This window comes from Anopheles cruzii, chromosome 2 (assembly GCF_943734635.1).
Source record: "Anopheles cruzii chromosome 2, idAnoCruzAS_RS32_06, whole genome shotgun sequence".
NCBI lineage: Eukaryota > Metazoa > Arthropoda > Insecta > Diptera > Culicidae > Anopheles > Anopheles cruzii.
The window spans coordinates 37,249,106-37,264,663 of NC_069144.1; the positions used below are offsets into that span (position 1 = coordinate 37,249,106).

Consider the following 15,558-nt stretch of genomic DNA (forward strand, 5'->3'; position numbering starts at 1 on the left):
TGTTTATTAAGTTTTGCGGGTCGATAAGAAAGATGTATTTTTATGGTTTGAAACACACTTTATTAATTAGTATGGCTTTCCTAAACATCAATACACTTGTTCCAAGGAGGCTCCAATTTATAAATTCCATCCCTGAAGCGATAAATTGGAACGCCTTCAAAACACGCTTCCGCAAATGTCGTGACGTCATCATTTGATGAAAAACGCTTTTCATACATGCTTTTTTATGGGTCTGGAAACAGATGGAAGTCACTACTGGCCAAATCTGGTGAATACGGTGGAAATTCGAATTCAAGGAAAAAAAATGCTCTTGTGACACGGTGCATTGCCCTGATGAAAAATGTTGTTTTTCTTCTGAAAACCGAGTTTTTTTTTCACGAATTTTCGCTTTCAGTTGCTCTAAAATGTTACAAAAATAATCAAAAATGATTGTTTTATCAATTTGCAAGTAATTCGCTAGCAAAATTCCATTCGCATCCCACAAAACTGATGCTAACTTTCTGGCAGTTTCTGGACGAACTCGTTTCGGAACTGAAGAAAAAGGTTCAAACCACTCCTTAGACTCTTGTTTTGATTCAGCATAATGGTGATAAACCCAAGTCTCATCCACAGTGATGATTCGATGCACAAAATCCACTTTATCCTATCGAAAACGCTTTAAATGTTGTCAAGAAAGATGCATTCGAATGGCTTTTTAGCGAACGCGGCACCCATTTTGCAAACAGCTTTCAGGAATACAAAACTTCACTCAAAATATTGGTTATACTGCTCAATGAGTTGGTTAGGTCTTGTACTTAATTTCTATTAGTGATTGGACGATTTTCGAAAACGATATCCTGTATTGTTTTACGATTCTAGGTGTTGTGTCTGTTTTTGAGGTTTTTGACAAGGATCGTCTTGAAGGCTACTACGACCTCGTTTAAACTCAGAAACCCCCCTTTTAACCGCCTACTTGAAGGCGAAGAGTTCTTATACACTTTCAACGTTCGTTCAGAAAATTTCCTTTGCTTTTAAACCTTCCAAAATTAAAAATTCAATCACTGCACGATACTGAGTTTTTTCCGTTGTAAAGAATACTATGACACGTCGTTACTAAATAGCTTGTAATAAAAAAATTAAGTGACCGATTGAAATGAAACTTCACATACGTTCATACGAAGAGTTTACCAATATAACAAAAAAAGGCTCGTAGCAGCGCCCTCTGTTACCGACCATAAGAACTTATTGAACACCCCAGTATGTGCGGTGGTCTGATTTTGCACACCCGTGCAAGGATGCGGCGGTTCGTTATCCTGGCCGCGCCGCGCGGAAGTGTGAAAGTCGATCGAGCCTCAGTCATTTTCCTACGCGACACTTGTAGTGCCTCGATCATTATGCAAATGCCAATCACTCACCGCGATGGGTTGCGATGGTAGTAAAACAAACGAAACCTGATCAGCCGGGACCGGGTTTGGTGGCCCGGACTAGTCCAAGGTCTTCGGCGCAGATCGCGCCACTATCAGTGTGTGTGCCAGTATGCCAACAATTATCTTCGATCGTTTGTTGCTTTTTGTTCCTCGAAATCAAGAGCAGCACCGGCGGCGATCGCTTGCGCTGCGTTTATGCTGTGCGGGTTCGCTTGTGGGAAAAGCAACACCCACCGTTGCGTAACTCTCCTTACGACCAGCGGGCTCTCTGTGTCTCGAGCGCCACCGCACACCTTTCACTGTCACGGTTGCCCACCGGTGCCGATAGACAACAATCATCTCATTCCCGGCGGCGACGTGATGATCGGTGCCGCGCGCTGTCGATCTTCAACCCGAGCGCCTGCCCGATGAGGATTATGCTCCGGATATGAATGCGGCAAATTGAGGCGCCCCATTGTTGTAGAACCGGCGCCGGTCCATTGCGCCATCCTAGGACCTAAGACGATAACGCTTTCGTCACACGGCGTCTCTGTGACTCTCTGTGAGCGATTGATATGCTCCAGATATTGGGACCAGCCCGATTGGAGCATTGTTAATTAGAGGGAGCCTTTTGTTGCCAAAGCGGGCGCCTTCCCGTGATTGTGATCGTTCCTAATCGTCAATCCGAACAGAGACCTATTGTCGTTGGGCCCAGCCAAGGGTTTCCACACAGCCACCCGTCGCTTAGTGATCCGCGCGGGGTCGCTCTCTCTCCGAAGTGTCCGGCGCGGTGCGCAATTAAAGCTTCTGCAGCTCCCTCAAGATGACGTAACCAGATGTGTGCGTTTGTCTGTGGGGTCCAACCTGGGACCACGGGCACGGTAGTGCTATTTTCAATTAGTTCCACGCAGTTCACTACCTTTCTAGGGAATGTGGGTCAAAGTTTACTGGGCTCCTTTCGCGGGGCCGTTATGGAGCCGGGATCCGGCCACTTTATGGAGCGTGCGTAAATATCGCCAAATTACCACCCTCCTCGGGGGGACACGGCATCAACAGTAGGTCACGCTAATGTTTACTCTGTGTATGACCCACCACCGCCTGTTGTGGGCCATTATTTTAGGCTTACTTTCGTTCTAGTACAGCGCGCGGAGTGCGTGTGTTTACTGTTCGCACCCAAAAAGTCGCGTTAATTTACATTTTAGCAGCCGCAAATGTTGTGCTTCTCGTTACATCAGACCTGCCACCTGCCATCGCCTGGAGGTTATGAAACGCACGCGGGTCCATTAAACGTTAGTTTGTCAGCGGCAGGCCAGCGGGTTAACGCCGGGGGCTTAGATGGCCTCATTGCCCAACTCCCGGCGGTGCTCCCGGCGCGCGCGCGTGTTCTGTGGAGCGCGCTCTGGCGAAGAAATGTAAGTCCAAAAGTGCCATTGTTGTGGAGCAGTTGATGCATGATGATGATGCTGCCGGGCATCACCGCGAGGAGCAGAGTTTGGGTGGGAAATCACGTCGCACCGGTGCGATTACGGATCCCCTTGGCCCCGCCTCGGCCGGGCACGGAGATGAAGTACTTGAGCGTACTTCTTCACAAATCCCTCGGGCGATAGTGACAGCACACGAGCGAGCCTTTTCCGGGACCCGTACACCCTGACAGCAGCACTGGCTTCGTCATTTCCCTACAAGAAGATAATAGTAGGCGGCGCAATAGATGCTTTTCAATTGCACTAATTTCCATTACGTCACCATAATCACTAAAAACCCGATCGATGTCCACGGCGGAAAGATTAGGAGTAGTGCAAGAAAAAAACCAAATGTCAGTTCCTTCACCCGCTGGAGCAGCACCCTCTGATGACCCGGGCAGCCCCCGAGAGAGTGGCCAAGATTGCATCGTCGCCATCGGCACGCGGTTTTGTTTTGTGGACAGCTTCTTTCTAGGTTATGTAAAATGATCGAACCATCAATCATACGCGCGGCACTGGGCGCTGTGGACAGGTGTCGAAATCGGTATGCCACGGCGGAGGGGACCCTCCGGTTTGCAAGATTGCCTTTTCCGGGCTGCCCTGGGTTGGCAAAATGTTGGCCAAATGCTCTCGAGATGATTAAAGACGAACGACGACGTGCATCGGAATGGGGACATGCCGAAATGAAGATCCAACGCAACCGCAGGGCTCTGGTTCCCACGGCTCTGTCGGGGGCTTCCAAATGCGCTACGGTTTAAAAATAATTTATCAAATGTGGATTCCGAGCACCGTCACGAATCCCGCCACCTGTCAAACACTGCGGACGGATTGAAAGACGGTGGGGTCATTTAAGCGTTGGATTCCAGTTTTGCCATCTGGACACCGGAGTTGATTAGAGTAGTAAAAGTCTATATTTACACCACCTCGCCTCAGCTGCTCGCAGCGACCATAGACACTCAAGGACTTTAAACAATATCTGGACAAACATCGCACCTTAAAAACGGAACCACTTTCCTGGCCGTCGGTCGGCCGGTCTTTCTAGAAGAAAAATGACTCTGAGACACTCAAACCGCGCTTGGCATCAATTCGGGTTGCTCTACTGGCAACGGGCGGCCATGCGAGTGTCGAATATTGGATCAGCGTAACCTTGAGTCCGCTCGAGACCTTGAACATGTGTGACCCTGTTCTGCGCTTCCATCAGGTGGCTAATGGGTTTCGTACACACCTCGGCGGAGGAGAAGATTCTAGGACCGGCATCCGCTTCCGACGCGCTCTCAGATGTAGGTGGTAATGTGACGAAAGTCGCATCCGAAGATCCGACAAAAGTCGCCAAGACCTCCTACATCTTGTGCACTCGAGGCCACACGAGGTTTAAGACCGAACCACAGCCAGCCTTAGCCGGTGGGGACTAGTTTCGCGAGAGAGAGAGAAACGGCCCCCGTATAGCTAATCAACTGCAGTGGCAACCAGACACACGGCCGGGTAATAAGGTTGGCAATCGATTGGCAAACGGCTTGACAAACGGGAAATTGGGACAAATCGGAGCCACGCGAGGCAACTTTCGCTCGTCTCTGCAATTGGTTGGAGCGTTGCAAAATCCGCGGTCCACACGACCACACGGTTATTGACCAAGACTTTTCGGGCCAGACTGTTTCTGTTCTAAACATCAAATTAGTGTCTATTGTTGCGCGGCCAAGCCAGCGGTGTTCAGTGCACCGGCCACAAAAGTATGTGCAATGGCCGGTAGCGTCGGGTTGGTCACGCAACTCGCGAGGTTAGAAGGAGAAATTAATGAAGAGTTTAAATGTAAAATTCTGCACCCAATAGCGCTTTTCCTTCTTGCAAACTGGTACATTAAGGACGAATAGTCGAGGACCCGCTCGTTGGGGCAATTTATTGATCGATCATTCAACGCTCAACGGTAATTATCGGTGGGCTGTATACGATGATCGATAGGCGAGGCGGGTGAGTTGGTTGACGGCGGTGCTACACGAGGCGTCTAGGCCGCAGACCTGCCGAGGAAAGCGGCGCCACGGGTATCATAAATGTTTTATTGGCATTGGCAGTCCGGCGAACAAGGTTTATAAGCGCGATTGGGGCGTAATTTTATTTTCCAACGAACGCCGCGGGGAGGTTTTCGCAAAGTTTACATTTGGCATGCTAATGGAGTGTGCATCCAGTTTTGCCAACGGAAGCTTTTATTATTCGCAACATATCCAAGTTTTATTCATATAAAAATTATGATCCGGGTAGTAATTCTTTTTCACTCGTGGCTCCACCTTTAATATAGGGTGGTCGAAAAAGCGTTCTCTTTTTCATTTGGGTTTAAAAAGAAAACGACTAAATATTTTTCGTTGCTTAAACATTTATTTGAAAGGTTGATCATTTGTGAAAAACATTTTATTTGTGAAATTTGTGATTTATTTATGAAAAACAATTTCGCTCAAATTTTTGAGCACATTTTCGACTGTCTTTGGTCTTATCTCGGCAATTTCAATTTCGCTCTTCAGGTCGTCATTAGTTGCTGGTTTGTTCGCATAACATTTATTTTTCACCGCAGCTCAAAAATAATAGTCCAATGGTGTAAAATTGCAACTTCTTGGAAGCCAAGTCACAATGGTCGTGGCTGTCGCTGTATGGTATCCTGTTGAAACCAAATGTTGGCTAAGTTCTCAGCTTTAATTTCGCCAAAGAACCAATCCGCCAACATTGCTCTTCTTCATTCATTCATACGGCGGCCGATAATGCCGCCAAACCAAATTTGGCACCAGTCACTCTTTTTGGATGTATTGGCTTCTCTTGCACGACGTGCGGGTTTTCGGAATCTTAAAAATGACAATTCTACTTATTACCATAGCCAGCGAGTTGGAAATGAGCTTCAATGCAATGATCTTCTCAAATATCGTACCGTGTCAGTTAAAAAACATCCCTTTGGAATTAAATTTTTTAATATTTCCCAGCTTTCTTCAAGCGTATAGCGACCCATTTCGTAAATTTCAAAGTGTTTTCTAAATGTCTACAATTTCCAGAATCAAGTTTGACGTTTTTAACGTTAAATAACGCTTAACGTTAATAATGAACGCTTATGACCACCCTTTATTATCGACCCTGGCACCCCACAAGCGGCCGTTTATTGTGCTTATCGTGATCTTGTGGCAATTAAAATTGTTTGCACATCAAATATGCCACTCTTGAACCACAACGTATCATTCATCAAACAACGGACACGAAAACGTGAGCTGCGGCACCGCATTAGGAGCCTCTCAACGTCTTTGCCACCGCGGCCATCAAGGGGTTAGTGCTCGTTGCATGTCACCATTAAATGGAAAACGAAAGTGCAGTACGCCCGTTTTGACGCCGCTGCAAAAACAAACGATGCATCTCATTGCATGCTGCCGTGAACCTGCCGCGGCCACGGTGCGTCATCCGCGAATCCAGTTACGACCCGGTCCCGGTCCGCGGACTGATTAGAGTCACGCTTCGCATTCCTCTACCAGTCTCGCTTTCCCGCTCGCTCGCACTTTAGCTGTCTGTCTGCAGTTTTCCACCGCCATTTTCTCGTGTACCCTCCAGGGGACGATAACTCGTTTTTTTCCCTCCCAAATGCGCGCGAGCGCCACGAAGAATCTTTCCTTTAAGCGCGACGCCAAATGGTGGCGTCACGCGCCCCCGATGGTGGCCGATCCTATGTCGGGGTTGGTACGGGGGTCTGTGGCCAATGGGCGTCTCGTTCTTTGACGTAAGCGATTTCGTAAGCCTCCGATGCAGGGGCCGATGCATCGCGTCGCGCAGTAAGCAAACCTGGTTAAATAATCCATCGCCAGTCTGCCGTTGGTCGTGCCAAGCCAAGAATGTAGCCGATGCGAGGAGGATCCTGCCCAGCGTGCTCCGAAACCCACTCGGCCATAGCCGACCACCCGAGCCGACTGCAACGGGGTCTCGGGGTTCGCGCAACGCACATTGAGTCACAGCACTGGGCGGCGATTCTCTGTGCGTTCTGCACGATCGAGCCGCAGATATGGTGGGCCCTAATGGGGTGGCCCAGGTTTATCTGGCCGTGTGCGTAGTCCGCTCGTTGCGTAATAACCGTGCACTTAGCGTAGCTCGTAACGCGATCAAAATTGAGAGTCGAACGCCGTTTTGGCAAATTATCACTACATGGCTCGGTACGATCTTCCACACACACAGTTTCCTCGACGACCTCGATCGATTGGGCGCCAAGGACTATCAGCCAACCGAGCAGGACATCCTACGGACGCGTGTCAAAACCACCGGTATCGTGGAGGTGCACTTCTCGTTCAAGAACTTAAACTTCAAGTGAGTATCGACAATCGGCAGTACCGGCAGTACCGCGGCACCTAATGCTGACCCATTCGACCCTTTTGCGTTCTCCATTCCAGGCTGTTCGATGTCGGTGGTCAGCGGTCGGAGCGAAAGAAGTGGATCCACTGCTTCGAAGATGTAACCGCCATCATCTTCTGCGTAGCCATGTCCGAGTACGATCAGGTGTTACATGAAGATGAAACCACGGTAAGTAGCGGGTTCGCTTAGGAACGTTGCTAAGAGGGCTAACCTTTTACGTAACCCGGTGCTTGATGGCCCCGTTCACACCGCCGCCGCCGCCGCCGCCGCCGCCGTATCGTTCTCACGGCACCGTAATTGGGTGTTTACAAACATAATGTGTGTGCGACGGCGCATAAGAAGAGCCCTCCTGGAAGCACGGGGTGTCATTTATTGGGTCACGCGAGCGCCGCAAAATGTACGAAATAACGTGATCGTTTGTTGTCACGCAGCAGAAAGTGGGTCACGCCGGTTGGTGGTTTTGTTTTAGATAAAATAACCGGTAGTTACCGGACTGACCACACTGCACCGCACGCTTTAATTGATTTTATTTCATTGTAAAACGCGCCTCCAACATAAAAGTCCAGGGTGTGACCCCTTACGCAACGCGCGACGTTACTTAACGGCCAGCGCCGAAAAAGTCCCTTTTTCGCCCAGCGCCTCGGTGCAGCAAGGGTGCAGGAAAGCAAAAATGCAATAAAACGAAAATGCCTCGATTCGCGCAAATCTGTCCGGTTCTGGATATCGGGGCCCCCTCGCGTGGGCTTCGGGTTGTGCGTAACCCTTTTTGAATCGGACACGTTTACATCATCTGTCTGACCCGGTTTTTTTAACGCTCTTCTCTCTCCCCGCTTCACAGAACCGTATGCAGGAGTCCCTGAAGCTGTTCGATTCCATCTGCAACAACAAGTGGTTCACCGATACCTCAATCATTCTATTTCTGAACAAAAAGGATTTGTTCGAGGAGAAAATCCGGAAAAGTCCGCTGACAATCTGCTTCCCGGAGTACACGGGTAGGTGTCGCAGGTGCTCTGCGGCTGACCGATTAATAAAATCAAACTCTAAACTCACCACCGAATGCGCTCTCTTCCCCGGCGGACAGGCGGACAGGAGTACGGCGAAGCGGCGGCCTACATCCAGGCGCAGTTTGAGGCTAAAAATAAGTCCACATCAAAGGAAATCTATTGCCACATGACATGTGCAACGGACACCAACAACATCCAGTTCGTGTTCGACGCCGTCACCGACGTTATCATAGCGAACAACCTGCGCGGCTGCGGTCTTTACTAGACGGAAGGCACCGGAAGACGGCCGCCTCTGTTTGGTGGAAGTGGTGTGTGGAGTGGAAAGGCTCGGCCACCGGATGTTCGCTCGGCCGAGTGGGCAAGATTCGAGTGTTTTATTTTTGTGTTTTCGTTTCCTCTACACGGATACCACCCGACTGGACCACTCTCCGGTCAACTTCCGGTCCGGTAGTTGTTGGAGGCGAGCGGACGATCTGCTTCTGTTGCCGTTGTATTATTATTATGTTCCGTTTCGTTGCGGTCTCTATTATCCGGTGTAACCGATGTTGTCATATCTCGATCATATGCTCCAAACGCTCCGGGAGTTTAGGGAGAACCGAGAGATGTAGAGAGAGAGAGAGGGAGAAGGTGTGAGTGAGGGAAAAATAACATTGCCACTAGTCGGTTGTTTATTGAACGGTTTAAGGCATAGAAACATGATTAAATCGATAGCATGATGGTCCACGTGCGCCCTCGACGGATGCAATATATGAGAACGTTACAATGTGTTCAAAGCAGAAACAAACAGAAAACAAAAAATAACGAACAGAAGCAGTGTAGCAGCAGTGCGTCACTACTGACCCGCGGTCAGAATCTAGCAAAGTAACGTATAACATTCATACTGACCCGGTTCATCACTACGCTGTCACCGGATGGCCCTCTTCACACACAATCGCAGCTTAAGCCTTCCGAACGCACGCCGGAAGATGTATACAGTTGAACGGTAGGCTCACTCTAGAGTGCTCACGTTAGGGGCGGAATGGCCATGAGTCCTTGCCTGATCGGTAGAATCGGCTCCATCATCCGGGTGAGAAGAGTCCTACAACGCTTCTAAGTTGTAACGATCGGCCACAATGTGGTAGGCTTCGTGTAAGATCGCACAAAAATTCACAACACCTTACGCACACCACAACGACGCTCACTACCGCCGCGAATGGCTTCAAGTCCGGTGATAAGGATAAATGTGCACAATGTGTGAAAAGGGCTCCAGCACAAATACCCAACGCAGCGCAAAACCCAACCAAATATGATTTGCTTCTACCAACCAACCAAAGTTAAGAGTTAATACGTGTGTGGTGGCCACACCCTGTGCCTGTGGTTCTAGGGAGGATATTTTTTCGTTGTTATGTTTTGTTTTTGGCTGAGACAAGATGAATGTGTATCTATTTATTGCAGTTACTACCCCGTACTATGATTACTGATTGTATTACCATTACGATAATATTTTTTGTATTAGTGTCTAATTGTAAGTGACCGTGGGGGGTATGGCTGGGCATGCATGCACAGGAGGTCTCCGAGAAAATCGAACATCCAACGAAAGGAGGGCATGAAATGATCGCACAGCAAGCAGCACAAACGTACAGCGCACAAACATTGCAGCCATCGCACAATTCTTCTAAGGGATCCGGGGCGGGTTGTATGGTGAAGTGTTACTGTGGTAATATCGGAAGAGAAAGTGTTAGTTAAAACCGATCTGTGCATCGGTATCGGTAATCAAAGGTATTAAGAAAGCGATCGCGTTAGTGATCAGTTGAAGCTTATGTATTTATGGTATCTAATTTTGTCACATTTGTTACGCGCACCATAACCCGCTCGTTACTTACGCGCCCATCGGGCACAAAGGGGTTGCCGAAAGAAGGACACCGAACTTGTCTGTTCATTTGTAACAACATTCCTGAAAGTGGAAATTGCTGGACTTCTGTTGTTGTAGCTTTGTGTTTTCCACCGTTCCTTCTGGTTCATCTCGGACTGTTTAAAAGTCTACCGGATAGCGCCGAGACCAGCTCGATGCTTTGTGACCATAAACCCGCTAGGTGATAAGCTGCGGAACCATGCACATCTCCGTCATTCACACACGCGTACAGCTTGCCTGCCTACGCCGCTTTGTGCCAACGAATATGAAACGTGAAGTTGCTTTTCAACCCCCAAAACAAAACAAAAACACAAAACAAAATGCATTAGGATTTTCCGTTCCGACCCATTCGAGATCGAGAAGCTAGTAAAATTGTTGATGGGTTGGGTTCCACCGAACGCTGGTGGAACGATCCTTTAAGGACGCTGTAGCTTTTGGCGCGCCATGCTTGGTGGTGATTCGTTTACCCTTCTCGTTTTATACGTTACGCTACCTGTTAACAGTCACACGCTACAAGCCGTTAGTTTCCCCGGATCTGTTTTTTGGGGGAGGCGTTGATAGGGGAGCTCCTAGAGGATCGACAATCCGACGCTGTGTCCACGCGCAAAACCAATTGCCTATGTTCAGCGCCACTCTCCGTAACAATCTTTAGTAAAGTACAAAACAGCGAGCGCTATTGCTTTTTGTTCCCGGCAAAACCCTCGGATGGCACGCCGGATAGTTTAGCTTGTATTGCAGTCGTTCAGTCGGTTTTCCGCATGATTACAGAATTATGCTCTTTAGGTTGGCAAAATGTTAAAGCTCTAAGGACTGGAGGCAAGCTCTAGAGAGGTGTAGCTCCGGCATCGGTTTAGTAGTATCCATCGCCAGGGAACCTTATTTTCTGTGCCACGCCGCAGATGCCGAAACCAATGACCAAATTATTGACAAGCAGAGAAAAATATGCTAAAACAAAATACCAAATCTTATCTTTATACCGCGAAACGCGCAGCGCACATCGCCGTGTGCCGGACAGCATTCTACTTCTATTTTTGATAAAAGGGAACTTTATTTACTTTATTTTCCCGAACGAAGCGCTAGAGAGATAGAAGAAACGAGCGTGAATCACAAATAAAGGGCACACGGATCACGGACCGATCGCGGGAGATGGCGAAGAAAACGGAGTGCGAAACTGTTGTCAAAGCATGTTTCGTACATATTATATATTAATAGAACATAATTAGAAGTATTTGATGACAGAACCCCCGCAGCGGAAGGTCTCGTGCCACGGAGGTACTTTGTTTTCTAACGAACTGTTTCTCTATTTTCACTGACTGAAGGCTGCCTAAATTGTTTACACCGGTTCAGCACAACGCTTTTCGCAGCTCCGCGCTTTTCTCTCTGCCACGTTGGCAACCTTTAAGCCAAACGTGGAGTTGTATCATTGACCAGCCGTTCAAACTGATCGGCCCCTCTGATTTGCCTGCGATATATGACCGCTTGAGAGAAAAAGCCTCTCGTTTTTTCATCCTTTCGCCGGCGTGAGCCCTTTCTTCGACTCGCATCACAACGGACCGTTTAAAAAGGGGTTCCTCGTCTGTACGACTTGATTCGACGGAATGGGAGAAGAAATTAGAAACCAACCAACACAAGCCGCCAACACTGCGATCCGAGTGGTTCGCGCGGAAGCGGACAATAAAATTAAAACTGAAGGATTGTCGCTGGCAAACATTGAGCAAAAAGAGTAAGAGCAGCAGTACTACCGCGACGTAAAACTATATCCGCTTTTGAATACAAGAATAAGTATCTTTTTTGAGAAGGTATAATGTGCGAGGGAGAAATCATTCACAAACAAATAATCTTAACAAATACTATAATATTTGACGATAAAGATAGAATCCTGAGAGAGAGAGAGAGAGCAAGAAAAGTGAAAGAAAGAGCGGTGGTTATAAAATAGAAGAAAGAAACAGGAGTTAGCAAGCGTGAACGAGAGAGAACGCAGGGCGAGAACCTTAGGAAGAAATTTGAAACCCATACCACACTTAATAAGAAAGAAACAAAAATACTACCAAAACATAAAACAAGACAAATGCAAACAAAAAAAGAAAAAAATAAACCTAAAACATTAGATTAGAGCTCGTTAAATCAGAACAAGGAAACCATAACAAGGGCAGCAGTGAACACCGGTGGAACAGGATCGATAGGAAGTGATCGATACCCTGTGAACCTCAGCCGGACGGACGAAACGGGGGCGAAATCGAAATCCGTTTCTTCGCTTTCGATGCAGCAGGACAGCAGCGGTGTTTGGTTGACCGAAAGTCCGGGTTCCAAACTCTTAGACGCTGCATGCGCGCATGCGTGCGTGTAGAACGTAAGAAATCAGGCTAAAACAACCAACCTGAAGCGAAAAATCTGTGGCTAAGCAGAAACACTCCGAATTACAGCATATTAGTATGTCCTTCGTTTCCGCACAGGTGTCACAGGTGAGGAATGTTTAAACGGGCGCCCGTTGCCCCACGGTTGCCGCGGAGGGAGCGATGTTCGGTGAAACGCAACGCAAAAACTTATCTCAACTCATTCGAAGTAGAAAATCAAACCCCAAAAGCGAAACGATCTCATACTTTAGACACACGGCGCATCGATCGTATCACTCTGTGGACAGAGTGGGAAGGTTCACCATATATACGAGCACATACACATTTTTCATTACTATATTTTGCTTACCGCCAAAACCGTTCACCTGTCTTGCCCCAAACCGTCCGACCGACCGATGCGTGCAGGAAAGCAAAGCCAGATCCGCGATTTCGATTCGGCGGTTTGGGCAAGTGCAGCAGACGACATAGAAGAAAAAGGTTCACTCAAGCGAAGGAAAAGTATTACAAAATAATAATGGTAGAAGCATCTGACGAACGCAGAGATCCGAGGCGAAAAGAAACACACTCAAAACTCCATTGTAGCTATATAAACGGGGGGCACAGCGCAGGAGTAGCAGCAAATCAGAGAGCAAACCAGCAAAGTATATATAAATTACAAAACTATTAGAAACTGTAAAATGAACAAAACAGAAACGATGAAAACAGCAAACAAAATAACAAAAAACAAAAATCTAATGGATCAAGCAGTAGAGCGGAAACGAACGACATACCACGCGAGAACCGGTTCCCCGGAAGCAACGCGGATGCGAACGTGGTTGTACCATTGAACACACGCACTAAACTAAGTCATTAGTCTCGGACGGATAAGTTGTGGCAAAATCGGCGGTGGCCAAAATCGATCTGCACACAAGGTAGACACCGGGCGAAGACGTGCAGATTTCTGGCGATCGTAGCCTCCCGTAGCCCCAGCTCGCAAATCAGGATCCGTTTCGTTAGAGCGGATGCGCACTGCAAATCCGATTCATTGCCGCGATTCATCACACGAAAAACCTTTCCCACTGGGTGGCATGCATACTAAAACACACAAAAGAGCCGTACATCACATATAAGCAAACACATACTGGCTGGCGGCAGGAAAAACCGAAGATTCTGGCAAACTCTCGCCGCAGCAGATTGAACAGGATTCAAAAGGAACAAACAAAAACGCGGTAAACCAAACATATATTTAACTTAATGTGTATGTAATTTTATGTGTGATGTAAAAATCGGAGAAATAAATGCGTTTTAGCCACTACAGTCATAAGAAAAACATCGTACACTGATTAGTACATCTTCTTCGGTAATTGACCCCAATCCCAATCCATCCCAATGTAGTCCCGCACCAATTCCAATAGTGGTCCTCGTACTGGTGATGCTAAGAGTTACTTTATTTTTTCGTTTCATTCTTACACACAAATGGCTTTCAGTGGCTGCTTGCTTGCCCGTTCTTAAACTAACACAGATCCTGAAACGGCTTATAGTGACCGCAGTTCTCCGCAGGTAATCAAAACCCGACGGAACTACAGAACGGCAAATGCGTCAAAATCACTTCACCGTGGGAATGACCGAGACTCTCTAGGTGTATCAGGGTTTAGGAAGAAACACATCCTTTCCACTATCCATCTTCCTCAAAACCGTCGCTAAAGGCCGTTTTTAGATAAGGAAACGCTAAAATGACGGTATTCACGCTACTTTCTTTTCACGACGATTGTTTCAAATGTTTACCTTTACGACTAGAAAATATGAGTTATTGTGGAGTCGTTGTTACTCGCGGATTGGTTCCAGTGGCGTCTTAAAAGGCGCTTCCTGACCTTGGCTTGGGGTGGCGCCTGCCGTAGCGGCAGACACCGCACCGATATCTTCTGGTTTGGTTCCCGGCATCGACGATGTCCCAGAAGTCGACGCCGACGACGATGACGCCAACGATTGTAACGTCTGCTTGGTCGTCAGTAGCGCCTTGAAATGCTAGAACCGCTTTCAGTTCTCGGTAAAGTACGGGTGGGACATTGCCTGTTCAGCGCTCAGTCTCAGCAGCGGGCGACACACGAGAAGCTTTTGTAGCAAATCCCGCCCTTTGGAGTTAAGCCGCGGCACAACTTGGCTCCAGGAGGTTGTCGGAGGGTACACTGGAATGTTTCAAGCAGAAAAAGTTTTGAATTTACTGTTCAACAATTCTTCTTACCACGTGGCGCTTACGTGGGAAGGGTTTGTAGTCCGACAGTTGCGTTATCCCGGGCCAACTATCCTCGGTCGGTGTTCCTAGCAGTTTGAATATTCGCTTCAGCTGATCGTCCACATCGGAACCGGGAAACAGTGGTCTTCCAGCGTTGGCCAGTTCAGCAAATATGCATCCCGCCGACCACATGTCGATGCTGGTGGTGTACAGCTTGGCACCGAACAGGACATCCGGTGGCCGGTACCACAGTGTAACGACTTCCGCCGAGTAACACTTGACAGGGATACCGAAAGCCCGGGCCAACCCGAAATCGGCCAGCTTCAGCTCGCCATTTTTGTTGATCAGCAAATTTTGTGGTTTCAGATCCCGGTGCAGCACATTGTGGCTGTGGCAGAAGGCGAGGCCACGTAGCAGCTGATACATAAAACTTTTTACCACGTCCGGATCAATCTCGCCATTCAGACTGTCGAAGTACTTCTTCAAATCCTGATCGCAGTGCTCGAACACAAGCGTCAGCTTTTTATCCGAATGCAGCACATCGTACAGGCGGACAATGTTTTTGTGTTTCAGCTCCTTCAGAAGGCAGATTTCGCGCAAAGCCGAACTTGGCACACCTTCATCATCCTCGTCTAACCGAACGCGTTTCAGGGCGACAATCTCGAGCGTATCCCGGTTTTTCCCCTTAAACACCGTCCCGTACGTGCCTTCACCTATTTTTTCGAGCTTTTCGTACTTTTGCATCGTGTAATGGAACGGACCCGGCAACCGAGGACTTTGCTATGGACAAAGAATTACACTTTTCTGGTTTGTAAAAACGTCCTTTTCCGTCTTTTCCCGCAAACAACGAAAACAGTAACAATATCAGTGTTTGTTTTTCTCACTTGACA

General features: G+C 47.9%; 2 protein-coding genes across 6 annotated transcripts in view; one reads left to right on the top strand and one right to left on the bottom strand.

The window, feature by feature from the left end:
* The window catches only part of LOC128268638 (G protein alpha o subunit), a 48,061-nt gene extending 39,569 nt beyond the window's left edge, over positions 1-8,492 (top strand). For all 4 annotated transcript variants that reach the window (XM_053005791.1, XM_053005792.1, XM_053005790.1 and 1 more), the window contains exons 5-8: positions 7,034-7,162; positions 7,246-7,375; positions 8,046-8,199; positions 8,289-8,492. In XM_053005791.1, coding sequence (XP_052861751.1) covers positions 7,034-7,162; positions 7,246-7,375; positions 8,046-8,199; positions 8,289-8,476 — 601 coding nt within the window. In that variant the 3' untranslated portion in view covers positions 8,477-8,492. The remainder of the gene's footprint in view (positions 1-7,033; positions 7,163-7,245; positions 7,376-8,045; positions 8,200-8,288) is intronic.
* A 5,546-nt stretch (positions 8,493-14,038) lies between these two features.
* LOC128268640 (cyclin-dependent kinase 5 homolog) lies at positions 14,039-15,539 on the bottom strand. Of its 2 annotated transcripts, XR_008269160.1 has the most exons (3): positions 14,692-15,539; positions 14,221-14,621; positions 14,051-14,163 (listed from the first exon to the last, which is right to left on the bottom strand). XR_008269160.1 is itself a non-coding variant. In XM_053005795.1 (2 exons), the coding sequence occupies exons 1-2, from the start codon at positions 15,410-15,412 to the stop codon at positions 14,473-14,475; spliced, it is 870 nt and encodes a 289-aa protein (XP_052861755.1). In that variant the 5' UTR covers positions 15,413-15,539; the 3' UTR covers positions 14,039-14,472. The 2 variants fall into 2 exon arrangements, 1 of the variants encoding a protein (XP_052861755.1); XM_053005795.1 differs by having other exon boundaries at positions 14,039-14,621.
* Positions 15,540-15,558: the final 19 nt, after the last annotated feature.